We start from the raw sequence: 24,310 nt of genomic DNA on the forward strand, positions 1-24,310 counted from the left end.
TTTGTGTGTGTTTAGATTGTTGTATGGTAATTAGGATACTATTAAAAGTATTGTGTTTGTAAATAATTTTAATTTAAAAAACCCGTTTGCTTCGAATAATTAAAAACATTGATTTCTCTCGCTTTTAAGGGTTGAAAACTCCAGACACCATAAACTGGTGCATATAACACACTATTACTAAATATATAATCAATGACAAAACACAAATCTAGAAACAGAAGCTACGTATGCTCCTTTTACTGATATGATACCCTTCAATCCTGTTAGAATGAAAAATGAAATGATTGAAACTATTTGTATCTGTGATATTTTGAGATGGATGGTGCAGTATCTTTTCTGATATATAATGGCATCACATGTTGAGTCATTCCTCATATTTTTCCACAGGTACAAGCATGCTAATAAATACTGATGATTTAGGAAGTCTGTCATACCGTTATACAGATATATTCAGTGTAATAATATGTTCTGCTAATATATTCATAATTTTACTTTCCATGGTACATTATTTTTCACCAGGAGAAATATACAACTTTTAGTATCTCTTCCAAGATCTATTTTATTAACTTGTGTACCAATCACAAAACCAGTAACATGAAAAACTAGTGGACATTTAACTTAATGAGCACATTGAACATGTTAAGAAAATTCCTACTCTATTTATATGTCTAAAACAATTAGTATAGATGAAGTGAATAATTTATTTAATGGTTTGCTGTTATAAATTCATTTATGAATTACCATACACTATTTTGTTGTGAATTCCATGCTGTGAATTTTTTCTTGGAAGTTGTGCCTGGGATAATGAAAGGGACTGAAAAATATATTGTGTTGGATAAATTGTACTGGAATATCTTCAGTCTGAAAACTCCACTGTTTGTGCATAGTCTGGCCCTCTGAGTGGATTGTTCATTGTGCAAAACCAAAACCACTAGAGGTGTGTATTTCAGTGTGCCTACAGTAAATGGATTATTGGTTTTGAACAGGAAATACAAATCCCAATCTCCAGTAAGCTCTGACGTCTACTGGATGACTTGGACTAAATCACTATCTGTTTTCCTAGCATAACTCAGATGAAGATTGTGGGAATAAACCTAGGAAGTATTGAAAAACTCATAGCACACAGAAAAATGCTATATTCCTGTGAACCTTCTGCCTAGTGGGATTGATTTTAAACACAATACTAAATAGGTGCATGCTTTGTTTTTCAGCGATGTGCATATTGCAAGCACCTTGGAGCCACTATCAAATGCTGTGAAGAGAAATGCACCCAGATGTACCATTATCCATGTGCTGCTGGAGCAGGCACTTTTCAGGACTTTAATCATTTTTCCCTTCTTTGCCCAGACCACATTGACCAGGCTCCACAAAGATGTAAGTAGCAGTAGTGAGCTAAAGCTGCAGTTCATACCTATTGATGATCAGTACAAAATTCCTTTTTTTGTTACTGGATCCAGATCAATTCTTTATTGCTTACCTTTTATTCAACTATAATAAAAGTGAATTGGGGAAGAGAGTTATGTCCCAACTTTTCCCAACTTCCAGTCTTTAATTCTAGCTGCTCTGAGTAAGATGAAGGGTTACTGTCAGGAAAGTGGCAGGAAATCCATTTCCCTCCTTTCCCAATCTGTAGTTCTTCAAACAAACTCATGAGAAACAAGGAAAGGAAGCCAGGCTGCCTACCATTGGCTTACTTGTGGCTGCTTACCCACCCACTCTGTAATCATCACTCTTAATATATTAGTAAATAATTGTTCCCACTATGCTGCTTGTCTTTTTAAAGTATTGGAGGACAAATTTTCCAATACTAGTTTCATTTTTAAAGGATGTAACCTGTGTGAAGAGTTTGCTATGCAAAGTGTCATTATGCATAGTCTGCTTTCATATGCAGTTAAATGTCTGATTCTTCAGTTGTATTTTGCCAGTTTATGTAATCCTTATGTAGCGTTGGAATAACAGGATAAAAATATTTATATAATGTGAAGCTTTATGACGACTCCTTCTAAAATGATGCAAAATTCATCTTTTAATTTACAGCAAAGGAAGAAGCAAATTGTGCAGTGTGTGATAGCCCTGGCGACCTCTTAGATCAGCTTTTTTGTACTACCTGTGGCCAGCATTACCATGGAATGTGCCTGGATATACAAGTGACACCTATAAAACGGGCAGGTTGGCAGTGTCCCGATTGCAAAGTGTGCCAGAACTGCAAGTAAGCAAAAGTAGACTGTGGTTTTATTGTGTTTAGAACTGCAGTGAGTTGTGAAACCCGATCATGTCCTGTGACAGTTCTGCAATCACCAGAGCCTGATAATGGAGACAAGGTGCTTTGGTAGTTGGAAGAGGAAATCCCCATAAAATTGTATTTAAAATGGGAGAGGGTGCTCTCTGAGGCAGAAATTGAGAGGTGAGAGGTGTATTGACCATGATTATAAAAGGTGTAAGAGAATTTAACTAAAGGCTGTGACCTCCTCCTTTTCTTCATCTGTGGAACTTGAAGATAAGCACTTGGACAGGTTTATGGGAATGGTCCCTGATTTCCATAACCAAACATGATTTACTTACCAAAATGTTGGATATGGCTTCTTCACTCTTGAGTGAAGAAAACTTTCCATTAGGAATATTTGCTCTTGGTGCTGGAGGCCCACAATGGATTGTGGATTCTGTTTGTTTACTGGCCCAAAGCACAGCACAACAGAGCCCTAGTTGAGTTGGTTTCAAGGAGGGTATTGAAACTATTGCAAAGAAAAGACCCCTCCCACCTACTCACTTCCCCTGTATCATTCACTTCTCACATTATCTGCATCAACTTTAGCATATATGGCAAGGCTTTGATTGGTATTTCATTACTTCCATAACAATTAAGAGTTGTTAGACTTTTTAATTCTCCCTTTCTACTATTTGTTATTAATATTTGTGAGTGTATAATTATGATTTGAAGTGTTGCACTGGTGGAGTAGCATGATATTTAATAGAGACAAGTAATGAAACTGAAGTATTGGCTCTATATTATTAGATGTGACTTCAGGCTTCAGCATTGGATCATCTAACTTATTTTATAGTTGGTGCTTTACTGTTTAGTGCTTAGCTACCTTGCTGCAAAGTGCTATTTTGTTTTTTTTAAGTATTTTCCTTCCTATCCAGCAAGCTTAACCTTCTAACCTCTTTCCTAGGCATTCTGGAGAAGACAACAAGATGCTTGTGTGTGATACATGTGACAAAGGGTATCATACTTTTTGTTTACAACCAGTTATGGACTCTGTACCAACAAATGGCTGGAAATGCAAAGTGAGTTTACATTTTGAAATTGGAAGTTGATTACATAAGAAGCCTGCTTTTATGTTCTTTTGGCCCGCTGAACTCACTTCAGCTAATGAATAGCAACACACAGAATCTCTGGTTAATCTCATGTTGATTTTCAAGTGACCTTTACTTCTGCCAATCACAATTTTTTGAAATAAGTGCAAAAAAGAGGTATCTGAAGAAGTGTGCATGCACACGAAAGCTCATACCAGTAACTAACTTAATTGGTCTCTAAGGTGCTACTGGAAGGAATTTTTTTATTTTGTTTCGACTATGGCAGACCAACACGGCTCCCTACCTGTGCAAAAAAGAGGGATAAGTATGCCAAATATACAACTATTATGGGGCTTTTCAGCTGAGACATATTCTTAAATTACTTCATAGTAAAGCGGAAAATCAGTGGATTAATATTGAAACAAAGGGGTTGACCAAGTATAGGGTTCAAGGTTTACCTTTTATACCAATTAAAAGTATCAAGAAGCTATAGTGTGGAGGAAATGGCAGAGTAAACGCTCTCCAAGTCTCTCTCTGCTTACTACCTTTTTAATACACCTATGGTTTGTCAATAGGGACAAAATTCAATATTTTAACCAGTGGAAAAATTGATATAGTTCCCATATGTGATCTGTTTGCAGTAGTGACTCCCAAATCAAGTCTTCAGCTGAAAGAAGAGTTGGGCATGGTATCAATAACCTGGTTCTAATAACACCCAAGTTCTTTTCTATAACTGAAATCAAGATATCAAGAGTTGAGTTGTTCATTCTTGTGACTGATTCCATAATAAAAGGGATAGAATTTTTATTTATTTTTTTACAAAATTTTGATAGTTGAGACAAATTGGATCAATCCAAAGTTTAAATGAAACATGAGGATGATATTTTAAAGAAATAATAGAGGATTGAAATATTAATTGGCTTGGAAAGCCATTATATTCAATCTTCGCAAAAATACAGGAAAATCCTCTGAAAGTTTTTCTCTGCTGGTATATGACTCCAACTACCCTTAGTCATATTTATGGTTCTACATCACCTGATTTATGGGATGGGAAGCATGGGGAACATATTTCCACATTGTTGGGTGTACCAATATGTGCATGGCTTTTGGAAGGTATATTGAATGTAGTCTTACAGTAAAGTAGGAAATGCAGATGGATCCAAAGGCGTCACTCTTCAGTGGCCAAAATGTCAAAATAGCATATAAGAAAATGTTTATTTTGTTTGTTTCTAGCATCACATTTATTAGTTAATAAGTTGTTAATAATAGTTATGTAATGCTGGAAGAATTCTAAAGTTTGGTCATTAGAAGCATGGTATAACAAAGTATGAACAATTGTTATATTGGTGGAAAAAACAACTAGACAAGTTTGGGCAAAAAGAGAACAAAGGAAATTGATTAATTTTATGCGGCTTGGTCTGCTTTTCTTGATTTTATTAATAAACAGGATGAAAAGGAACCCACCAAAAACTTATGGAGAATTGTACAAGGAGATGTTTTAATAATATATTAACAGTATGGACTCAATAATATTCAATAATATAAATAATTGTCAAACCTTTCATAAATATGTTTTGGTGGAGTATTTTATTGTTACTGCTGTCTGTGACCCCCTTTGATGTATTTTAAAATGTTTTTAAAGAAAGAGGTTTAAAAAAAAGTGTAGGAATATAAATAGATCAAAATGAACAATCCAAACTAGACTTTTGTCAATATAGGAACATATAATTACAAAACTTAAACAATGTGCATTTTCTGAGATTTAACACCTATGGCTAGTTAAAGTAGACTGATACTTAAGGCTGTTGGTTGCACTAACAGATGTAAGCTTTATTTTAAAAAATGTTTCTTGTTTTCATATAAAAGCCATTTCTTTGAGATGCATTAGTTATTTCCTTCCCAAATATTCTGTAATTTTTATTGCCTTCTGGATGGGGAATTTATTGCGCTCCAGCCAGATGCTTGTGATGTTATATAGAATTTCTGCCTGCCAGATTCCTGGAGTCTCATAGCTTGTAATAACTAAATTCCTATTTAAATAATAATAATTAGTAGGTAGCTATACTTAACTGTCAATAAAAATATACGGTACTTACTACATTTCCAAACTGGTTTACTTTGAGAGGATACATTTACAATTGCATAATGCTTTTAAAATAAATTTACATCTTCAGCGTAGGATCTTCTTTACTTTTGTAAAGGAGAACCTTCTAAGGATGAAAACAAGAGGCTTGATTCATATGCAATGTAATAATAATAATAATAATAATAATAATAAATTTTTATTTATACCCCGCCCTCCCCAGCCAAGGCCGGGCTCAGAGCGGCTTACAAGCAATAATAAAAACAAGATGAGTGATTACAACTTAAAAACAAAAATAAAATACAACATTAAAATAATGGAACATTAAAATATTAAAACGGAGCCTCATTGTAGGAGAAGGAAAAGAAAAAAGAAAAAGGGGGCGGAGGGAATCAAATTGGCTCCAATCCAAAGGCCAGGCGGAACAACTCTGTCTTACAGGCCCTGCGGAAAGAGATCAGATCCTGCAGGGCCCTGGTCTCATGAGACAGAGCGTTCCACCAAGTTGGGGCCAGTGCTGAAAAGGCCCTGGCTCTGGTTGAAGCCAATCTAACTTCCTTAGGGCCTGGGACCACTAGGGTGTTGTTATTTATGGACCTTGAGGCTCTCCGTGGGGCATACCAGGCGAGGCGGTCCCGTAGGTACGAGGGTCCTAGGCCGTGAAGGGCTTTAAAGGTCAAAAGCAGCACCTTAAATCTGACCCTGTACTCCACCGGGAGCCAGTGCAGCTTGAAAAGCACTGGATGAATATGCTCCCATGGTAGAGACCCTGTGAGGAGCCTCGCTGCAGCATTCTGTACCCGCTGGAGTTTCTGGGACAGCTTCAAGGGCAGCCCCGCGTAGAGCGAGTTACAGTAGTCAAGCCTGGAGATGACTGTTGCATGGATCACTGTGGCCAGGTCGGGGCGGGAAAGGTAAGGGACCAACTGCTTGATGCGGCGAAGGTGGAAAAATGTCGCCTTGGCTGTTGCTGTGACTTGCGCCTCCATGGAAAGGGAGGCGTCAAGGATTACACCCAAACTCTTAACGGAAGGCAATGGCACTAATTGGGCCCCCGCAAGAGAAGGGAGTTGGTCCCTCATCCCCATGCTATCCCGACCTAGCCATAGGACCTCTGTCTTCGAAGGATTTAGTTTCAATCGGCTCCCACGAAACCATCCAGCCACAGCTTCCAAGCATCTGGTCAGTGTGTAAGGGGCCGAGTTGGTGTGGCCATCCATCAGTAGATAGAGCTGAGTGTCATCAGCATATTGATGACAGCCCAGCCCAAAGCTCCGGATAATCTGGGCAAGAGGGCGCATAAAGATGTTAAAAAGCATTGGGGAGAGAATTGCGCCCTGCGGCACTCCACACACCAAGGAGTGGCGTGACGACATTTCCCTCCCTAGTGCCACCCTCTGTCCCCGACCAGAGATAAAAGAGCACAACCAGTTACGGGCTATGCCCTGTATCCCCACGTCTGCAAGGCGATGGTCCAGAAGATCATGATCGACCATGTCAAAGGCTGCTGACAAATCTAAAAGGATCAGCAGTCCTGACCCGCCTCGATCCAGTTGTCTACGAATATCATCTGTTAGGGCAACCAGAGCCGTCTCCGTCCCAAAACCAGGACGGAAACCGGACTGAAATGGATCTAATGCCGATGTTTCCTCCAGAAACCTACCAAGCTGTTCAGCAACCGCTCTCTCAATTACCTTACCCAGGTATGGAAGATTTGAAACTGGGCGGTAATTGGATAGGTCTAAGGGATCTAATGAAGTTTTCTTTAAGAGTGGACGCACCACTGCTTCCTTCAGTTCCCCTGGGAATGTCCCCGTGTCAAGGGACAAATTGATAATTTCAACCAGGGGGGTCCGCGCAACATCTGGACACTCCCTAATCAGCCAAGACGGGCACGGATCAAGGAGGCAGGTGGTGGGCCTACCAACTTGGAGGTATCTATCCACATCAGTAGGGAGTATCCGATCGAAATGGTCCAACACTGGACCTGAAGTCAGTCGAGGGGCCTCCAGTTCAGTCACTGTGTCTAAATTGGCAGGGAGGTCACGGCGGAGCAACAGGACTTTCTCCGCAAAAAAGCTCGCGAATGCCTCACAGCTGTGGGTCGAATTTGTGCTTAAATTTGGTTGTCCTCCTAAGGACGTTATTGACCTAATTATTCTAAAAAGTTGTGCCGGGCGAGAGCTAGCGGATGCAATGGAAGCTGCAAAGTAAGATTTCTTAGCAGCTTTCATAGCCATCTCATAGGCTTTCATAAGCGTCCTATAAGATGTTCTTGAGGCTCCGTCACGAGTCCGTCGCCATACTCGCTCTAGCCGTCTGAGATCCCGCTTCATTTTCCGGAGCTCCTCAGTAAACCAAGGGGCCCGGTTTCGACGGGGTCGCAGAGGGCGCTTAGGCGCGATCTCATCAATGGCTGTCAAGAGCCGGTTATTCCAGTCCTCAACAAGGTCATCTAATGAGTCGCCAGGAGGAGCAGGGTTCCGCAAGGCTTGTCGGAATCTATCAGGATCCATCAGTTTTCGCGGACGAGCCCAAATAGGTTCGCCACCCGAGCCGGGGAGGAGCGGGAAGTCAATCTTGGCTTTTAAAGCGTAGTGATCAGACCATGGCACTTTCACAGCAGGGAGCATGATCACATCTATGCCAGCCCCAAAGATCAGATCCAACGTGTGGCCTGCTTGATGAGTGGGGCCCAAAACAAACTGGGAGAGCCCTAGTGTTGCCATGGAAGTCACTAGGTCTAGAGCCTGTGAGGAGGGAGCGGCATCGGCATGGACGTTGAAGTCTCCCAAAACCAGTAGGTTTGGGAACTCCAAGGCCCAGCCCGCCACCACCTCCAGCAGATCTGACAGGGTGGCTGCAGATGTGCTGGGTGGTCGGTACACCAGCCAGACAGCCAAGCTCTCCTTGGTGCCCCACACGAGACCAACACATTCAATGCCAGAGATCGCCGGTGATGGCAGAGCTCTGAAAGAGCAATCCTCCCGGAATAATAGTGCTACTCCTCCCCCCCGACCTACAGTCCGCGATTGATGGAGGACAGAGAAACCTGGGGGTGTTATCTCATGTAGGGAGACTACTTCGCCTTCCCGTACCCAGGTCTCCGTCACGCAAGCCAGGTCAATCCCCTGCGAGACAAAAAAGTCACGCATGGTGGCAGTTTTGTTGCCTATGGATCTGGCATTGCACAGCACCAATGACGGAGGTGTGTAATCCTTGTTTTCCCTACCCTCATCCTTTGGGATGGGGCGTAGATTGGAAGGGGTTCGAGGATCACTGCATCTCGAAACCCTTCGCCGATAGAGATATCTAGCCCTACCGCCATTCCTCCCTAGCCCTTCAATTGTGGAAATCCTAGATCCCATACTAGCCTCCCCAATAGATGGGTAACATCCCCTCAATAACAAGTCATCCTTGGGCCAGGACTCCTGGGTCAAAATGGTATGGGAAAGAGGTGGAGGTCTGATAGGGTAAGTATCCCTAGAAGATAAAACCCAACCAACCGCACCCCAAGCGGGGGGGACAGTCCCATGGTGTTTCATTAACTGTCAATCCACCTCTCCCTCCTGGGTTAATTGGAGGATTGTTGGTTCTATCTGTGGCTGTGGAAGTATTAATGAGGTATGTGTTATAAAATGTAGTACAGTGAGGAGAGGGAAGGACAAGAAGAGAAGCTGAACTTGTTCCCCTTTTGCTCTCCTAGCATAAGCATATTGTCATGTTAAGAGGCAGTAGCAACCAGGCAATTATGTCAGGGTGGATTAATTTAAATCAGGGTAGCTAACCTGTGGCTCTTCAAACGTTGTTAGGCTACAGTTCTCATAACCCTGACTGTTGACCATGTTGGTTTGGGACAGCTGAGAGATGGGAATCCAGCAGGACCTCAGCTCTTTCTCAGTTGCCATGGATAGTAGTAGTACTTGGAATATAGGAAACTGAGTCACACCACTGCTCTGTCTAGTTCAGTATTCTTTAACAATGACTGGCAACAGCTCCTCAGGATTTCAGACAAGATTGTCTTTCAGCTCTTCCTGGAGATACAGGGGGTTAAACTGTTACCCTTGTCATAGAAAGGAGATGCTCTGCCACTGAGCTGTGGTTCCTCCCACATAAACTAAGTATATGACACAATATTCTTTCTTATCTCACATACTTAATTTACTAACTGTTTAGTACAGATTTAGAAATCATGAGATCAGTTTATCACCCCTTTGAAATTGACATTTACAAGGAAAAAGAAGTCCCAACGTGCAAAAGAGGAGCAGATATTTATTCAGATTATATTTACATTGCCAAGAGTTAGTATATAATTCAATTTTCAGGAGGAAGAAAGGATGCTTTTCATTTTATTTTCTGTCCCTCAAAGGTTAGATCTCAAAGGCCTGTCCCTCAAAGTGTCTGCATGGAGACTTAAGTTTCTACTGGCAAGAGAACTATGTCCCGTAAAAGACGTCATTGTCAAAGACTTTCTTGTCTAGTGGAAGTGCAGTGTGAAAATTTACCCTTAGGCTGTGTTTTGAATAGATTATGGACTACTAGTTTTGCTCGTTAAACTTCCAAATAAATAAAATTAAAGTTCCTCTTTCTGTCAATGTAGAACATGTTTGCCAGTGGTTGTTTTTGATGCAATAGCATAGTATCGTAAACAGGAAAGACTTACTTTTCTCATATTTTCAGAACTGCAGGGTATGTGCAGAATGTGGCACACGGACCAGTAGTCAGTGGCATCACAACTGTCTTATGTGTGATAGTTGTTACCGTCAGCAAGACAATTTGCCTTGTCCTTTCTGTGAAAAATCCTCCAATCCAGACTTGCAAAAAGACAAGTTGCGTTGTCATATGTGCAAAAGGTAGGAAACCTAACTATCATTTTAAACAATTGGATAACTCTGCTACTTCTTAATGACTCTCAGACCTTTTTGTTAAAGTGGCCCCATGTTGCATCCAGCTTTGATCTATTGAAGACGCTTCATTTTCTGCAATATAATATGCGTATCAACTACTGTTCATCCATCATGAGACTTGCCACAAGATTCTCAGAATCTTCTGATAAATTCTGTCCCCATATGGGGTTAACTGTTCAGTGTATGGTTGGCTTCTTCAAGTTTTAAATAGATCTGGAACTAAGTCTTGTAGGGTTATTGTAGTTATGTATATATACACTAAACAATTACCGTATTTTTCGCTCTATAAGACGCACCAGACCACAAGACGCACCTAGTTTTTGGAGGAGGAAAACAAGAAAAATAATATTCTGAATCTCAGAAGCCAGAACAGCAAGAGGGATCGCTGCGCAGTGAAAGCAGCAATCCCTCTTGCTGTTCTGGCTTCTGGGATAGCCGCGCAGCCTGCATTCGCTCCATAAGACGCACACACATTTCCCCTTACTTTTTAGGAGGGAAAAAGTGAGTCTTATAGAGCAAAAAATATGGTACTCATTAGTGAATGTAGCACATTAGATCAGTTCTGCAAGTAAAGTGGATTCAGATGCTTTTATGAATCCCTTTTAGGTATTGGTTTGATGTGAGCTGCCCCAAAATCCAGAAAATAGAGGGGTTTTAAAAAAATAAAATACAATGAAGATAGGATTTTAGTGGGAACTTTTAAATAAATTAATTAATGTGAATTTTTGACTAATGATTCCCTTAGGTGGATTCACATAGAATGTGACAAATTTCCCGATAACGAACTGGATACTCACTTAAAAGAATACACCTGCAGTCTTTGCAAATACTTAGAAGCAGAAGAGGAACATGCACAGGCATGTGATGTGATGGATACTGCCCAACTTCTTCCTGAATCTGGTACAGGTAAAAGACTCTCTTTCTCCTTTCATATTTTCCATGCCCACTGCTTGTCTTTCATTTGATATTTGGGGAGCACTTCCTATATAATATTATGGCTGCCAACATTGCAGCCAAAAAGCACTGGGGGTGGGGGATACAATAATCTTTTAAAAATCTTCACACTACTGTACGTCATTGAGATTCCAGCTCCAAAGGCTCTCAGGACAAAGCCAGAAAACCTTTAACACTAAAACATCTTCCAGAAATTGAATATCAAATTTTATAGCACCATTCTCAGCTTTTTTAAAAAGGGGAACATGCTGCCAAGCAGAAGACTATTTTATTGAATAGGTTTTGCCATGGTTTGTACTTGAAGAAAAATTGTGGAATATATTCCTGTCTCACAGCAAGTGGCAATGCCATTTTAACAACAAAGAAAAATATGAAGCTATTATAGGAGATGGGTTGTTTCATTCCATACTCCCAAGAGATTACTTTTGTACAATAATTTCAGATTTGAAACCAATGTAAATGATCATTTCCTCACACTGAAGTTTTCACTTTAATGATGTCAGTCTCCAAGACGAACAGATTAGTTACTGAATTCAGCAGCACTCCAAATTGTTCTGCCATTTTGAACTTTGCTAGGCTTTTTCACATAAAAAGACATATTCATATGCCTTTTAACAGTAATATTCTCTGTGGATCTCCTTTTTAGGAGCTAAGAGTTTAATATTCTTGTAGAGGTCGTCTCTATGCTCCTGCTTGCTTTTGTGCATTTTAATGAGTTTTACTAGTATGAAAGCATGTTACTGTTCTGGCTTTTTAAAAGTAGATTTCAGGTTAGGATATACTACAGAGAGTTTGTGACCAAAAGATAGGTTATTAATTTGAAATGTTGGGATTTCACAGCTTTTACAAGTTTTACAATCCAAGTTCAGCATTTCTTCTTTGTTTTCATTGAATCATGGACATAGAATAAAAGTTTCCTTTTTTACACTTTGATAAAGTCTGTGGAAGTCACTGAGGTTCAAGCTATTTCCAGGATCAGTCTTAAATGGCAGTGTTAATTTGTACAAGAATGTTAATACTTGTGCTACAATTCTGCCAAATTTAAAGCAGTACAAGCTTTAGGACACTGAGGTCCAGCGCCGAGGGCCTTCTGGCGGTTCCCTCATTACGAGAAGCGAAGCTACAGGGAACCAGGCAGAGGGCCTTTTCGGTGGTGGCGCCCGCCCTGTGGAATGCCCTCCCATTGGATGTCATGGTGATGGACAACTACCTGACATTCAGAAGACATCTTAAGGCGGCCCTATTCAGGGAAGCTTTTAATGTATGATATTTTAGTGTTTTTTGGTTTCTGTGGAAGCCGCCCAGAGTGGCTGGGGAAACCCAGCCAGATGGGCGGGGTACAAATAATAAATTATTATTATTATTATTATTTATCCTGACCTAAGTGCATATGGTATCCTAGTTGATTATGAAACTCATTCCCATAACTTATGAATAAGATATTCTCTAATACCCAAATTTTGTACTTATCATCTAACTCATTCAGATCATGCTGACAGTATTCAGGCATAACAGTAAACCATAGTTAACGGTTTACTGTGTGTGAATTTATCCCGCTTGCTTCACTCTTCCCATCTACTACTGGGATGAAACATACCACAAATTTTGGCATAGCATTATGCCTGAACCAAGGATTATGGCTTGTTTTGTCGAAACAAACCATGATTAGTAAAAGAAAGAACAAATTTTGGCTACAGATCATGGTTTGATCGAAGCATGTACTGCTAAACCAGGGATTATGGCTTGTTTCTCCCCAGTGCTGGTGTTGAAGAGTAATGTGGGTGCATTAGCTTGTGCATAGTAAACCATTAACTGTGTGTGCTCACTGTTAAAATATTATTTTGTGGAAGCAAAAAGGTCAAGCTCCAAGATAAGTTAATGATGGTGAGTAATACAATAAATGCCGCATGGAGATTTTTAAAAGTGTTTGCTGCTTAAGTTTGTGCAGATGAAATGGAAACAGAAGAAGGAGGAGATGTAGCCAACAAGGACCAACTAGTAATGGATATCAGCCTTGCTCAAGAATCAACGGTTAAGTGTGGCACAGATGGTAAGAGCATTTTTCTTTTGATGTGACACAATACACCCATATACACATAAATACTGTATGTGGAATCTATTTTCAAAAATCTACATACAAAAGCATTTGGAGAATTAAGATGTTCTTTTTTTCTTTTTCTTTTTTGAGGATGTGCCATTGGAACAGTACAAAGTATTGTTAAGGTCTTCAAAACAAATACACAATATAAAAGTACAAAATAATTTATAGAATAAGCAGTGGAGTTAATAGTTGATTACTGGACTTTTCTTGCCAAGGCTGGGATGCCTCTATGCATCCTGCTCACTTGAGCAGTAGAATGAGGAAAGTCTATTATTCATTCCCAATGGTAGGGAAGAATTGAATGATTTTTGTGAATGCCAATTTAGAAGGCAGTGGAAAAAAGCAGGAGAAGCTAGATAATTTTTTTAAAATTATGCAAATGCGACGGGGGTGAAAGTCAGCATATGGAGAAAATGCCAGTTGGAAAAGTCATAGGGGGGAAACTAAGTTAGGGATCACAGAGGTTAAAAAAAATTAACATAAGGGTCTCTTGTGCAGCTTTTGCCTAAAGCAAAAAATAAAAATAAATATTGCATCTTTCAATCTTAACCATAAGCTCCAGAGATCAGGGTATGGATTCAGTTTAATAGTTCTGTATGACATTCATATGATGATGATTGATGAGATTTATATAGCAATTAATCTATAAACATTTCCTGGGTGGCCTACAACAAAATATTAAAAACGAAATATATAATGGTAATAAACCAGCAAGTCAGGAGAAAGCATCTATTGCCAATGGTTATGCCATAGATTTCCTTGCACCACCTCCATTTTAAAAGCCTGGGTGTGTAAAAGGGTCTTGTTTTTGTTTTAAAAACTTGCTTTTGAAAAATAACATAAAGAAGGGGCCAAGTGATCTTCTCTGGAGAGCCTGTTCTGGAGCCAAGATGCCCCTATCAAAAAGGCTCTGTTTCTACCTCACTTCACTTCACTGGGGCTCCGAAGAACACCTCAAGTTCAAATAGGCATTATGAATCTGCATTGTTATGTGCTAAATTATGCTTTGTTTGGAATAATGATAAACTAAGCAGACCCAAAGGCATGTATTTATTTATTTCACATTTATATACTACTTTGTTGTAAACAAACCTTAAAACAGTCTACAAAAAGAATAGATCAATAAAATTAGCAGTGAATAAAACCAAGTATTCAAAACATTAAAAAAAATTAAAATCAACGATTAGCTAAAAACGATATTAAAATACATGACAGTGTCTACATTTCTGGATAGGCTTGCCTAAACCAATTTTTTTTTTAGCAGGCACCCACCTCATATCCATAGATAGGGAGTTCCAACGTGCTGCCACACTAAAACATTGATTTCCTTCAAGTGAAGAATGAGTATTATGTGGCTTGTGCATATACAGTACCTCACTATGCAGGAGATATTCTGACGTTTAAGGTGACGAAAATGATAGGGGATTATTTAGTGATGTTGAAATTAGTACTGGATAATAGATATTCTAGACTTCATTGCATTTTAGTGGTGGGTAGTTCAATGAAAACAAAAACTCAGTGTGTAGCTCTCTGGCTTAGCCATCTTGTCAATTGAAAACAAAGTAGCGAAAGGAATTGATTTTGATGATGTGATTTCAAAATTTGCAGAGAACAAAGTTAGGAAAAAAGTTTTTAAGTTCTTATGCTCACAATGCTAAGTAAATAAACCAGAAAATAACACTTGCAACTGTAAGTATCTTATTTTTCCTTCTTTTAGTAATTTCAATGGGGGGGACGGACAATAAATTTTCTGCACCGGGTACCACCTGACTTTGCTATGTCACTGACACGGGGTAGAGTTTTGGTCACTGTACATAAAGAAGGAAATTGCAGAACTGGGAAATGAACAGAAAAGGGCAGTCAGCATGACTGGGGGCTTTGTGCATCTTCCCTGTAAGGGAAGGCTAAAGTGTTCTCAGGATTAAGTTTCAAACTATGGGCCACCTAATTGAATTGATTAACAGTTGAATCAGGACAAACGAGCAGGAACTATTTTTTCATACTTTATTTGCTGAAGAGCTAGACAAACCATGGAAGCTGGTTCTGCCGATGGCTATTAGCTATGATTGCTAAATGGAACCCATATGGTTTGATCATATGATACAGAATGATAATAGAATATCTTCAGAATTTCAAGATGTGAGACTAGCAGTACAGGCCACACACGCTTGTAACTGTTCACATATTTTTCACATATTTCACAAATGTTCACATATTTTTTAAAATACACTTTTACACTAGAGATACTCTAATTTCAGACTCAAATGAAATGTTCTAATTTATTTCAGGCTTCTCATTAAATGAAAATAATGGTGAACTGGAAACAGAGGCTCCTGACCATTTTGGTAAAAGTGAAATAGAAACATCTCCTAAAAAGACTCCTGCATCTGATCTTAATCATGCTGATAAAAAGATAGAAATGACAGAAAATATTTCAAATACAATGCAGCAAGTCTTAGACAAGCAAACTGAGGAAACAAAACAATCACAGGAAAGCACTGAGCTATTTGAAATGTCCACAGAGGAATCTCAGCTTCCACCAGAGATACCTGAGGATGTAGCAAAGATATCGGAAACCTTCAGTTTGGTTAATAGCGAGAGCAGCTCCTGTAAGAAGGAAGAGCAAGTAGAAACAACGATGGTGTCAGAAGCTGCAGAAGGAGATGACACTCCTGAAAATTATGAAACGTCATCTCTTCCTGCAAATGAAAGTTGTGCAACTGACAGTTCACCATTGGAAGATAAATCTTTAAAGTCACCAGCTGAAACACAGTCTTTATTTTCATCATCTGTTGAATTAAACAAGTCCAGTGTGTCTTCCTCACCAACAGCCTCACTAGAGTTAGGCTCTTCTCATGACACGATGCGTAGTCAGATGTCACCACTAGAATCCTCTATAACTCTTCCAACAACATACGTATCGCTCACTCCAAAAATTGGAATGGGAAAACCAGCTATCACCAAAAGAAAGTTTTCTCCTGGGAGACCAAGGTCAAGACAGGTGAGCATGTTTTACTGAAATCAGTTACAAAAAGCATTTTAGTTGTATTGATTACCCAAATCATTACTTTGGCTATGACATCAAGAGAGGTATTTGTTTTGCCTTCCTGTCTTAAACTGAGACTACAGAGTCTGTTGTTAGCTTCTTAGTACACTTATTTACCAACAATTTACTGTGGAGAACTGATTTCATGAGTAAATGTTTGTACAGATTTTGTCAGAAAGAAAGAAAGAGAAGTAATTATGTTTCCTGTGGTTTTTCTGAAAGGTTTGTATTCTGGAATTAATTCAGGGTAAAGCATATTTTCCAATATTACTAATTTAGCTAGAGATGTCCAGACCAAACATTTATTACTTGTAGGTGGTGAAAAACAATGCTGTTCAAAGATTTGCTGTGCAAGTCTCATTTAATCCTCTTTAGAACCCACATGTTACTTAGATAATTTATTTCACTGCTGATTTAATGAACTTCTTTATAGTTTCCCCCTCTATTCTTAGTCTACATATATATTCTAAATGAAATAATATTAATTGGCAAAAAGAGAATAAAATGTTCTGATAAAATGGCTGATTTAGATTTCTAATTATTATAAATTATTCCTAGGTGCAGGAACCTTAAAAAACAAATGGATTTTCCTATGAAAGTTGTTTTTCATTTAGACAGGTTCCACCCCCCCCCCGAAGAGTAAAATAATTAATGTTTTTATTTTATCACAATTTATTTAATGTTCATGCTATGCTTAGTACTGGATACATAATTAGCCACGTCTGCTTTAGCCCACACAATTTTCGGTACAGCAATGGGTTTCACTGACTTCTACTAAATTATAATCCATTTTATATTTTCTTTGCAACCTGTCTTTAACAATAATGCATATACAGTGGAACCTCGGAAGCTGAACGCCTTTGAACTCGAACCTTTCAGCTCCCAAGTGATCGAAACCCAGAAGTGATTGTTCCAGTTTTCGGAAGCCGAAAGTCCAGCGTAGCTTCCGATTGGCTGCAGGATGCTCCTGCAACCAATCAAAAGCCACGCATTGGGAGTTGAACGCTTTGGTTCTACTTCCAAGGTACAACTGTATAGTTATGGGTGCAATCCTATGTTCATTGGAAGATCTGCCCTCAGAAGTCTCTTCCTTAGCAAAGAAGGTGGGCTGCCATCGCACCTCTGGCTTTACTGATGCTCTAATGGTGGAAAAGGCAAAAGGAGGCATGTAAGGGACTGATTGGGAGAGGACTTCTAGTCCCCTGACACACAGTGGCAGCACTAGAAAAAATGGGCAGGGGCACAGAAGAGAAATATATGTCTAGGTGGACAAGTTGTATTTTTAATCTTTTGTTATCCTTGCCCCTAAATCATGTGCTAGACATATATAGGATTTTGTGTATTTCATCTGGCAAAGGACAATTAGCTTTCATACTACTAATTAGGAATTAGTTTGTGGGGAAATGGGTCTCTTGCATTTGCGTTTTTAAATCTTGCCTGTTGGAAACATTGCCTGACTGCAAAAAGGTAAGTAATGGGAGTACTTACCCCCACTAATTTGGATGGCATTTGGATGGTATACTTGTGTAGGCCTTAATGCTTTTGTAGACAGGTAGCTGGCAGAATAAGAAATTCTCTTCAAGAAAGATGACAATGTTAGGAAATGAAGAGATTCAGGACCACTGGTCTGCTTTTCAAAGCCTATGTTAGCCATGCAACTTAGCTATTAAGAAGTTGGTAAAAGTGTATCAGTGACTGGCAGCACTTCCTGCTCTGCCTAAATAAATGTACTGTGAGAGTGCCTCTTCTTACCACCTATGTTCCAGGAATCCGAAACTTTCCATAAGCACATCTGGGATTTGAGAAGATGTTGTGGGCACCATCATAAAATGGCTGCCATGGACACATGATCCATTACAGAAAGGCTGCTGTTGAGTGGACACTGACTGTTAAAAAATGTTGGGAGCCACAGAAGAAATTCAATATGTATTCGCCTCCCCTGCAACCTTCCTGAATCTTTAAACACAATTTTGATTTGTCCCATGCATGCTTATTTCCAGAAAATATGGCATGCTGCCTAAGATATTTGAGGAATTACATGAATACTATTTCAGTTTACATAAATATCCTAACACAGACCATGGGAAGTTCTGATGATTTGCAACAGAAGTTGATGTAGGGACATAATTATATAAATTCTGACCACACTAGGTTTAACTTGTAGGTCTCATTTAAGGGAATTTTGGGGGTTTAGATAGAGAGAGAGCAAACATGCTGCCATTTTGAAGGCCGTTGTGGCAAAGCAATATTATGCACATTTACCAGCCAGCATGCCTTAAGTTTCAATAAAAATAATTACCACTACCGTCACTGACCAATATGTATGCAAAGGCTCGCTGGATAGATGCAGCTTAGTTTTTTGTTTTAATGGTGCTGCTCAGGAGCCTTTTGAAAAAGGAAGCTGCACAGAATTTGATAGTTCTAGCAGGACCCTGGAGTTTCCAGTGATGGATATTATTGGTGTGTCCTGCTTCTTCTTCATTCTGATTGGTTAGAGATGTGCAGGAGTTGGTTTCCGTCAGGGTCACACTCCCTGATAGCACAGTTAATAATAGATAATCCACTTCTGCATGATCAACCAGAAAAAATAGAGGTAGAACACATCTGTAATATCAGACTGGAACTTGCTTGCTGTTGAACTGCTGCCTCTTCCTGCTACTTGCTGGCTGTACCCTACCTTCGCTTTGTTCTTGTTTATTATAGGCAAGTAGGAATGGACTTTCCATTGGGCAGTGTAGTTGTTAACATTTTTCTTAAACTTTTGATCTGTGTTGTTGATGCTGTGTGTTTCTTTATTAATGAATATCAATTCTAAGGAAATGGCAGTTTGTTTCAGAGTGCACACCAATTACTACTTTTTGTTTTATTTTTGTTTTAAGTAAATGAGCTTTCTCCTGAGTTGTGCTTTCATGGACATTAATCAAACGCCTGAGTGCTCTTCCTGTTTTTGAGAATCTCTTTTGAAGATAATGGTCTTATTTAGACATGGCACCAGATTATGATTTGGGTAGTTAGCGAATTAATCTTCTGATGATGCACTCATTCACATGTGCTAATTGCTTTCATTATTTCCTGATTCTTGACAAACCATATTTTGCTATTTTGTCTGTATACATAACACTAGTGTGTCAGCTGACACCTTCAAGAAGCTAGCTGCACACACAAATGTAGAAATATTCTTATGTTTAGTATATTTAGGATGAAATTTCATAGAATCATATTTTAGTACTTTTATTAAGTTATGAAAGTGGAGTTTTAGTGCTACAAGACTTCTTAGTGCTAGAGTAGTCTAAAAGATTTTGTTGTACAACTGTCTGTTTGATAAAACAACTGTATTTCTGAGGGTACCTAAAGTTTAGAGACTTTTTCCAGTTATGAGAGGGAAGAGGAAGCTGTTATCCTCCAGAGACATTGTGGGACTCCATCAGTACTAGCCAGCACGGGATGATAGAAGTTGCAGTTCAGTCACATTTGGAGGGCCACAGTATCTCCAGTCCTGAAATTTGAGGAACCCTATTCCTAAATATTTTTTTTGTGTGGAAACTGAGAGCATTACTGATACTGTTCAAAGAAACAGCCACCTGTTACACTTACTGTAGATGCATAGCAAAAGTGAAATAAAGATTAGCAAGGATTGGGGGTGGAGAGTATTGCAAATGCAGTTCTGGGATCCTTACAGATGACGTCTGATCCCCAGTCTCCATCTAGGGATTGTATTCCTATACATAAAGACTTATGTACAAGTATAGAAAACTCATATGTGCAATTCAGCTCATGGAAATTGCCTTGGTGAATTCAATCTTAGTCCATTTTTGGACTCTACAGAATACAATATAATAGGCACTTATAGACAAGATTGCTTGCTAATTTTATTTGATATAAGAATTTCAGTTGTTTTTTTAAAATAGTGCTTGGGTGGTATAGCTTCAGCTCATGGATATTTTAACTGTTCGTTTATTTTTCATTTTCATATTATACCTTTTATTTTAATCCATTTTTGTCTGCTATGCTTCTTAGCTTTTCTGGTTTGTAATTTTTTTAAATTTATTTTAACAGTCACACAACATAGCCCAAGTCAGTTGCCTTCTCCAAGATGCAGACTGAAATACAGAAATAATATTGCCATAAAAATACAGCCATGATCCCAAATAGGTGTATCTTGGTTTAGTATTGTAGTAATAAAAGTTATAACTGAGTCACAGTCACACTTCATCTGTTCCTCATGCCAAGCAATCTTTTGTTTTCCGGCAGTGCTTCTCTTTTATATTTATTATTTAATCAACATTTTATTCACACTTGAAGTCTGATGCTCATCCTGTATAAATGTGAGTGCTAGGTTGAAATTTATCCCAGTAAATCCATGTGTTTGTTAAACCAAGTATTTGTGTGCCTGCATGTGCTTTGCTTTCAGAACTTTTTATTTGCGTTCTTTATTTTTATTTTATTTGGCTGAGTTTTATACATCTATTTTCTCACCTGACATATCCTAGGGGGCTTGGAGTAGCCATAATACAGTGAGCCCACCTTCCTGGTCCCCAGACATTTCAGAAGGTCGGGAAACTTTTAAGTCCAGACCGCTACCTGGCAGTGCCATATGGAGCATCAAAGTGGTAATTAATTTGTATTTATATTCTTGTTATCCTTTGCTATCTCTCTGCTGTTCTCCATTATAAAAAGATACTAATGAAAACCCTTCTGAAGCATAGCTAAATTAATATGCTACTTAAACCCAGTTTTTAAACAGCTGTATAACTTGCTTTTTAAAAATCCCTACATTCTCTCTCAGTGCATGCAGAATGAACATTGAGTCAATTTCTAATTCAGCTGTATGCGGTGCTTAACGCCTACAGGGTGTATTCTGTACACTGTAACTGGGCCATGTTGTATGTTATGAGTTACTGCTATCATCTGGATGGAGTCTGAAATAAAACATAGATGGGAGACCAATGTATATGGTGTATGAAACCTCCAGTGGCCAGTGCATACTTTAGAGGTTGCTGTAAAACTAATTTTCTCTGCTCCTCCTGCAGAAGGTCTCACACAAAGGGCTGCAGATTATTATTTCCATAGAAAGAGTTTTATGGCAGCTTGCTACTAACATAAAAAGTAAAGGTAGCTGTGTGGCTCCACAAAGTAAAAAATCCATATTAGGACAGTACCTTTATTAAGTCAACCGAAATATCGCAAAATAGTATGCAAGGTTCTGAATTTTCCAGAATTCTTCACCAGAATCTAGCCTAACTAAGAATTTTTTAAATCTCAAAAGCTGAAATACTAAATGTGCCCTGAAAGATTATCAGCATAATATAGATACAGTACAGATAAAATCAATATTTTTATTTTTGCAGTATTTTTGTGAAGGTTATTGTATTACCTCTTGTTTACTAGGTGCTGCTGCTTTTTGTTGTGCTTCCTGTTTCAAAATAACCTTTAGTTGTATACATTATTAGAAGAGATGAACTCTGTATCTAGAGTAACCAGCCTAAGACCTGAGCAAGCTGAAAAGAATTTTTCTTCTCATGAGACTTAGAATTGTTCATTTGTATTCTCATGTTCAGCACACCCACATTTGATTGATATGTTTGTATCAGTAATTGTACTATTAATTTAATATTAAGTTTCATGAAAACGTGTCCTTTCTTTCTGTATCATTTACAAATTTTATTAGTGATCTAAGCTAATGGTGTGTTGGTACTTTCAGTTGATAACATCCTTCTAGAACTATCTGTGCAGCTAGAGTGAACATTGTTGTGAATTTTCTCTTAGCAAGCAATAGTTTTACTCCCCCTCCCCATTTTCTCAAGTCATCAATGTCTATTACATACCTTGTGAATAGTGTGTACAGTGTTAGGCATGCCTTTGATGAGATTGATGGGAAGCTACTCTTACGCCAATGCAGGATATAAGCATAGAGTGGAATCTAGTTGGTGCTTCTTGCACTGCTGTATCAGCAGAGGTGCCTGCTAATTGGAGAGAAGGAAAAACATTATTTGCCAGGCGACCTTTCAGGACAGATTATTGGGTAGCAAAAACTTCCTCTCCTCCTCTTCTGCTAGCAAATGACTCCCACTAAATCAAAAACCCCACCTGGATCAAAATTCATAATAAGATACTTGACAAAGGTTCATAGGCCGCAACCCTCACTATATGCTGTGTATCAAGATCTCTTCATATCTGCAAGCCCTGCTGTGGGACATGCTCATGTGAAAAATCCTGTTGTGTTGCAAAATACAAAATCCTGTTGTATTCTAACAAAGTCTGCTTTATAAGGAACATTTCTATGAAGCATTGCTTAGTTCCATCTAAATGTTTTAATTTGCTTTAAATAGGGTCGTGGCTCAGGGTTTCCTGGGAAGCGGAGACCACGTGGTGCAGGCCTTTCTGGAAGAGGTGGACGGGGGAGATCAAAACTTAAAAATGGAATTGGATCTTTTCTTTCTCCAGGGGTAAGAATCTCTAGCATATTATTTGAGCAGGCAGAAGTCTTGATTCGTGTCTCTGCTCACAATGATCTGCTTTTACTGCCAGAAAACTGTTAAGTTTTTGTTTTCTTTTATTTGTAGGTCACAGATATGGACATTTCATCTAACAAAGACGAGGAAGAAAACTCAATGCACAATACTGTTGTTCTGTTTTCTAGCAGTGACAAGTTTACTTTGCATCAGGTTGCAATATTAATTCATATTTTATTGTTTTCTAATGTCATTGGCTATTTCCCAATTTCTAAGCCTCAGATGAAAAGTGTAGGCAATATTTAATGGTATTGTTTATTCTAGCTGTCCACTTCTGGTGACATCCAACCTCTTCCTAGCAAGACATTTGACAATAGTTAATTTATCCATAGGTGTTTAATCTAGATAATTTATAACATTACTTGGTGAACCATAAAACAAGTAATAAGCCTGTTAGTGTTTTGTTAAATTTAGGGATTAACTATTCTGTATATGGGCTACTATAGTAGAGAAAACAGAATACCATTTGTTGGGAGGCTGCAGTTATTGCATTGTGTGGCTACTGTCCTCTTAAGTTTTGAGGGTAGGTAATAGCATTGCTTCATCACTTGTTATTACACTGGCTGCTATGTAGCTTCTGGCCATAATTCTAGTGGTCTTTAAAGCTAGAGGTGAGTTAGATCTAAAGCTGAGCTGATATTTTTGGTCCATCTCTCTTTGGACATTTGCAATGAGCTTCTAATATATTTTGGAAATTCTTGTAGATTTTTAAAATTGTTTTAAGACTTTAACTACCTGTCATTACAAAAATGTTCAAGATAGTTTTACTAGTATTACTAATTTTTGCTGTATACATGGGGTATATTAATGATAATAATGAGAAGACTGTATACACCTGAAATTTTGAAAGAGAACAAAGTTTGCTAAAAATGGATTAAAGTTGTATATTTCTTCCATGTTTTAATTACCTAGTACTAGTTGTTTACCTGAAAATGTTTCTTTGATATTCTAGGATATGTGTGTAGTTTGTGGGAGTTTTGGCCAAGGTGCAGAAGGACGATTGCTTGCCTGCTCTCAGTGTGGTCAGTGTTACCATCCATACTGTGTCAGTATTAAGGTGAGCACTTTGAAATTATTGTCAGCATATTGTCCCTGCATACACTGCATTGATTCCAGTTTTTACATTATTAAGGAGTATTTTAGCTTGTAAAATATTCCTCTGGAAATGTGACCATTATTTGTATGCAACTGACAAAGCACTTTAATTAAATGACATTTTATAAATGCAAGAGAAGTTAACCTTTGTGTAATTTTTCAGCTATAAATAGCACCGTTTATCTTGCAGATGGTTAAAAGAAAGTATTGAGATAAGAGCTCAGTATTGAGCTAGATATAACCTAAATATTAAGATATGAAGCAGTATAGTGTGTTTTGTTTTGTTTAAGGCTGGTTTCCTAAAAAAATATAGTTCAT

General features: G+C 38.5%; 1 protein-coding gene across 10 annotated transcripts in view; it reads left to right on the plus strand.

Annotated features, from left to right (window-relative positions):
* The window catches only part of KMT2C (lysine methyltransferase 2C), a 154,363-nt gene that overhangs the window by 70,993 nt on the left and 59,060 nt on the right, over positions 1–24,310 (plus strand). For 9 of the 10 annotated variants that reach the window (XM_081163407.1, XM_081163406.1, XM_081163411.1 and 6 more), the window contains exons 7-17: positions 1,212–1,374; positions 2,038–2,209; positions 3,171–3,285; positions 10,058–10,230; positions 11,030–11,190; positions 13,178–13,288; positions 15,628–16,340; positions 20,876–20,995; positions 22,715–22,831; positions 22,949–23,050; positions 23,850–23,954. In XM_081163407.1, the coding sequence (XP_081019533.1) occupies positions 1,212–1,374; positions 2,038–2,209; positions 3,171–3,285; positions 10,058–10,230; positions 11,030–11,190; positions 13,178–13,288; positions 15,628–16,340; positions 20,876–20,995; positions 22,715–22,831; positions 22,949–23,050; positions 23,850–23,954 (2,052 nt within the window). The remainder of the gene's footprint in view (positions 1–1,211; positions 1,375–2,037; positions 2,210–3,170; positions 3,286–10,057; positions 10,231–11,029; positions 11,191–13,177; positions 13,289–15,627; positions 16,341–20,875; positions 20,996–22,714; positions 22,832–22,948; positions 23,051–23,849; positions 23,955–24,310) is intronic. The other variant, XM_081163410.1, reaches the window with a different exon arrangement.

The sequence above is a fragment of the Podarcis bocagei genome, assembly GCF_964188305.1.
Source record: "Podarcis bocagei genome assembly, chromosome: 12".
Lineage (NCBI taxonomy): Eukaryota > Metazoa > Chordata > Lepidosauria > Squamata > Lacertidae > Podarcis > Podarcis bocagei.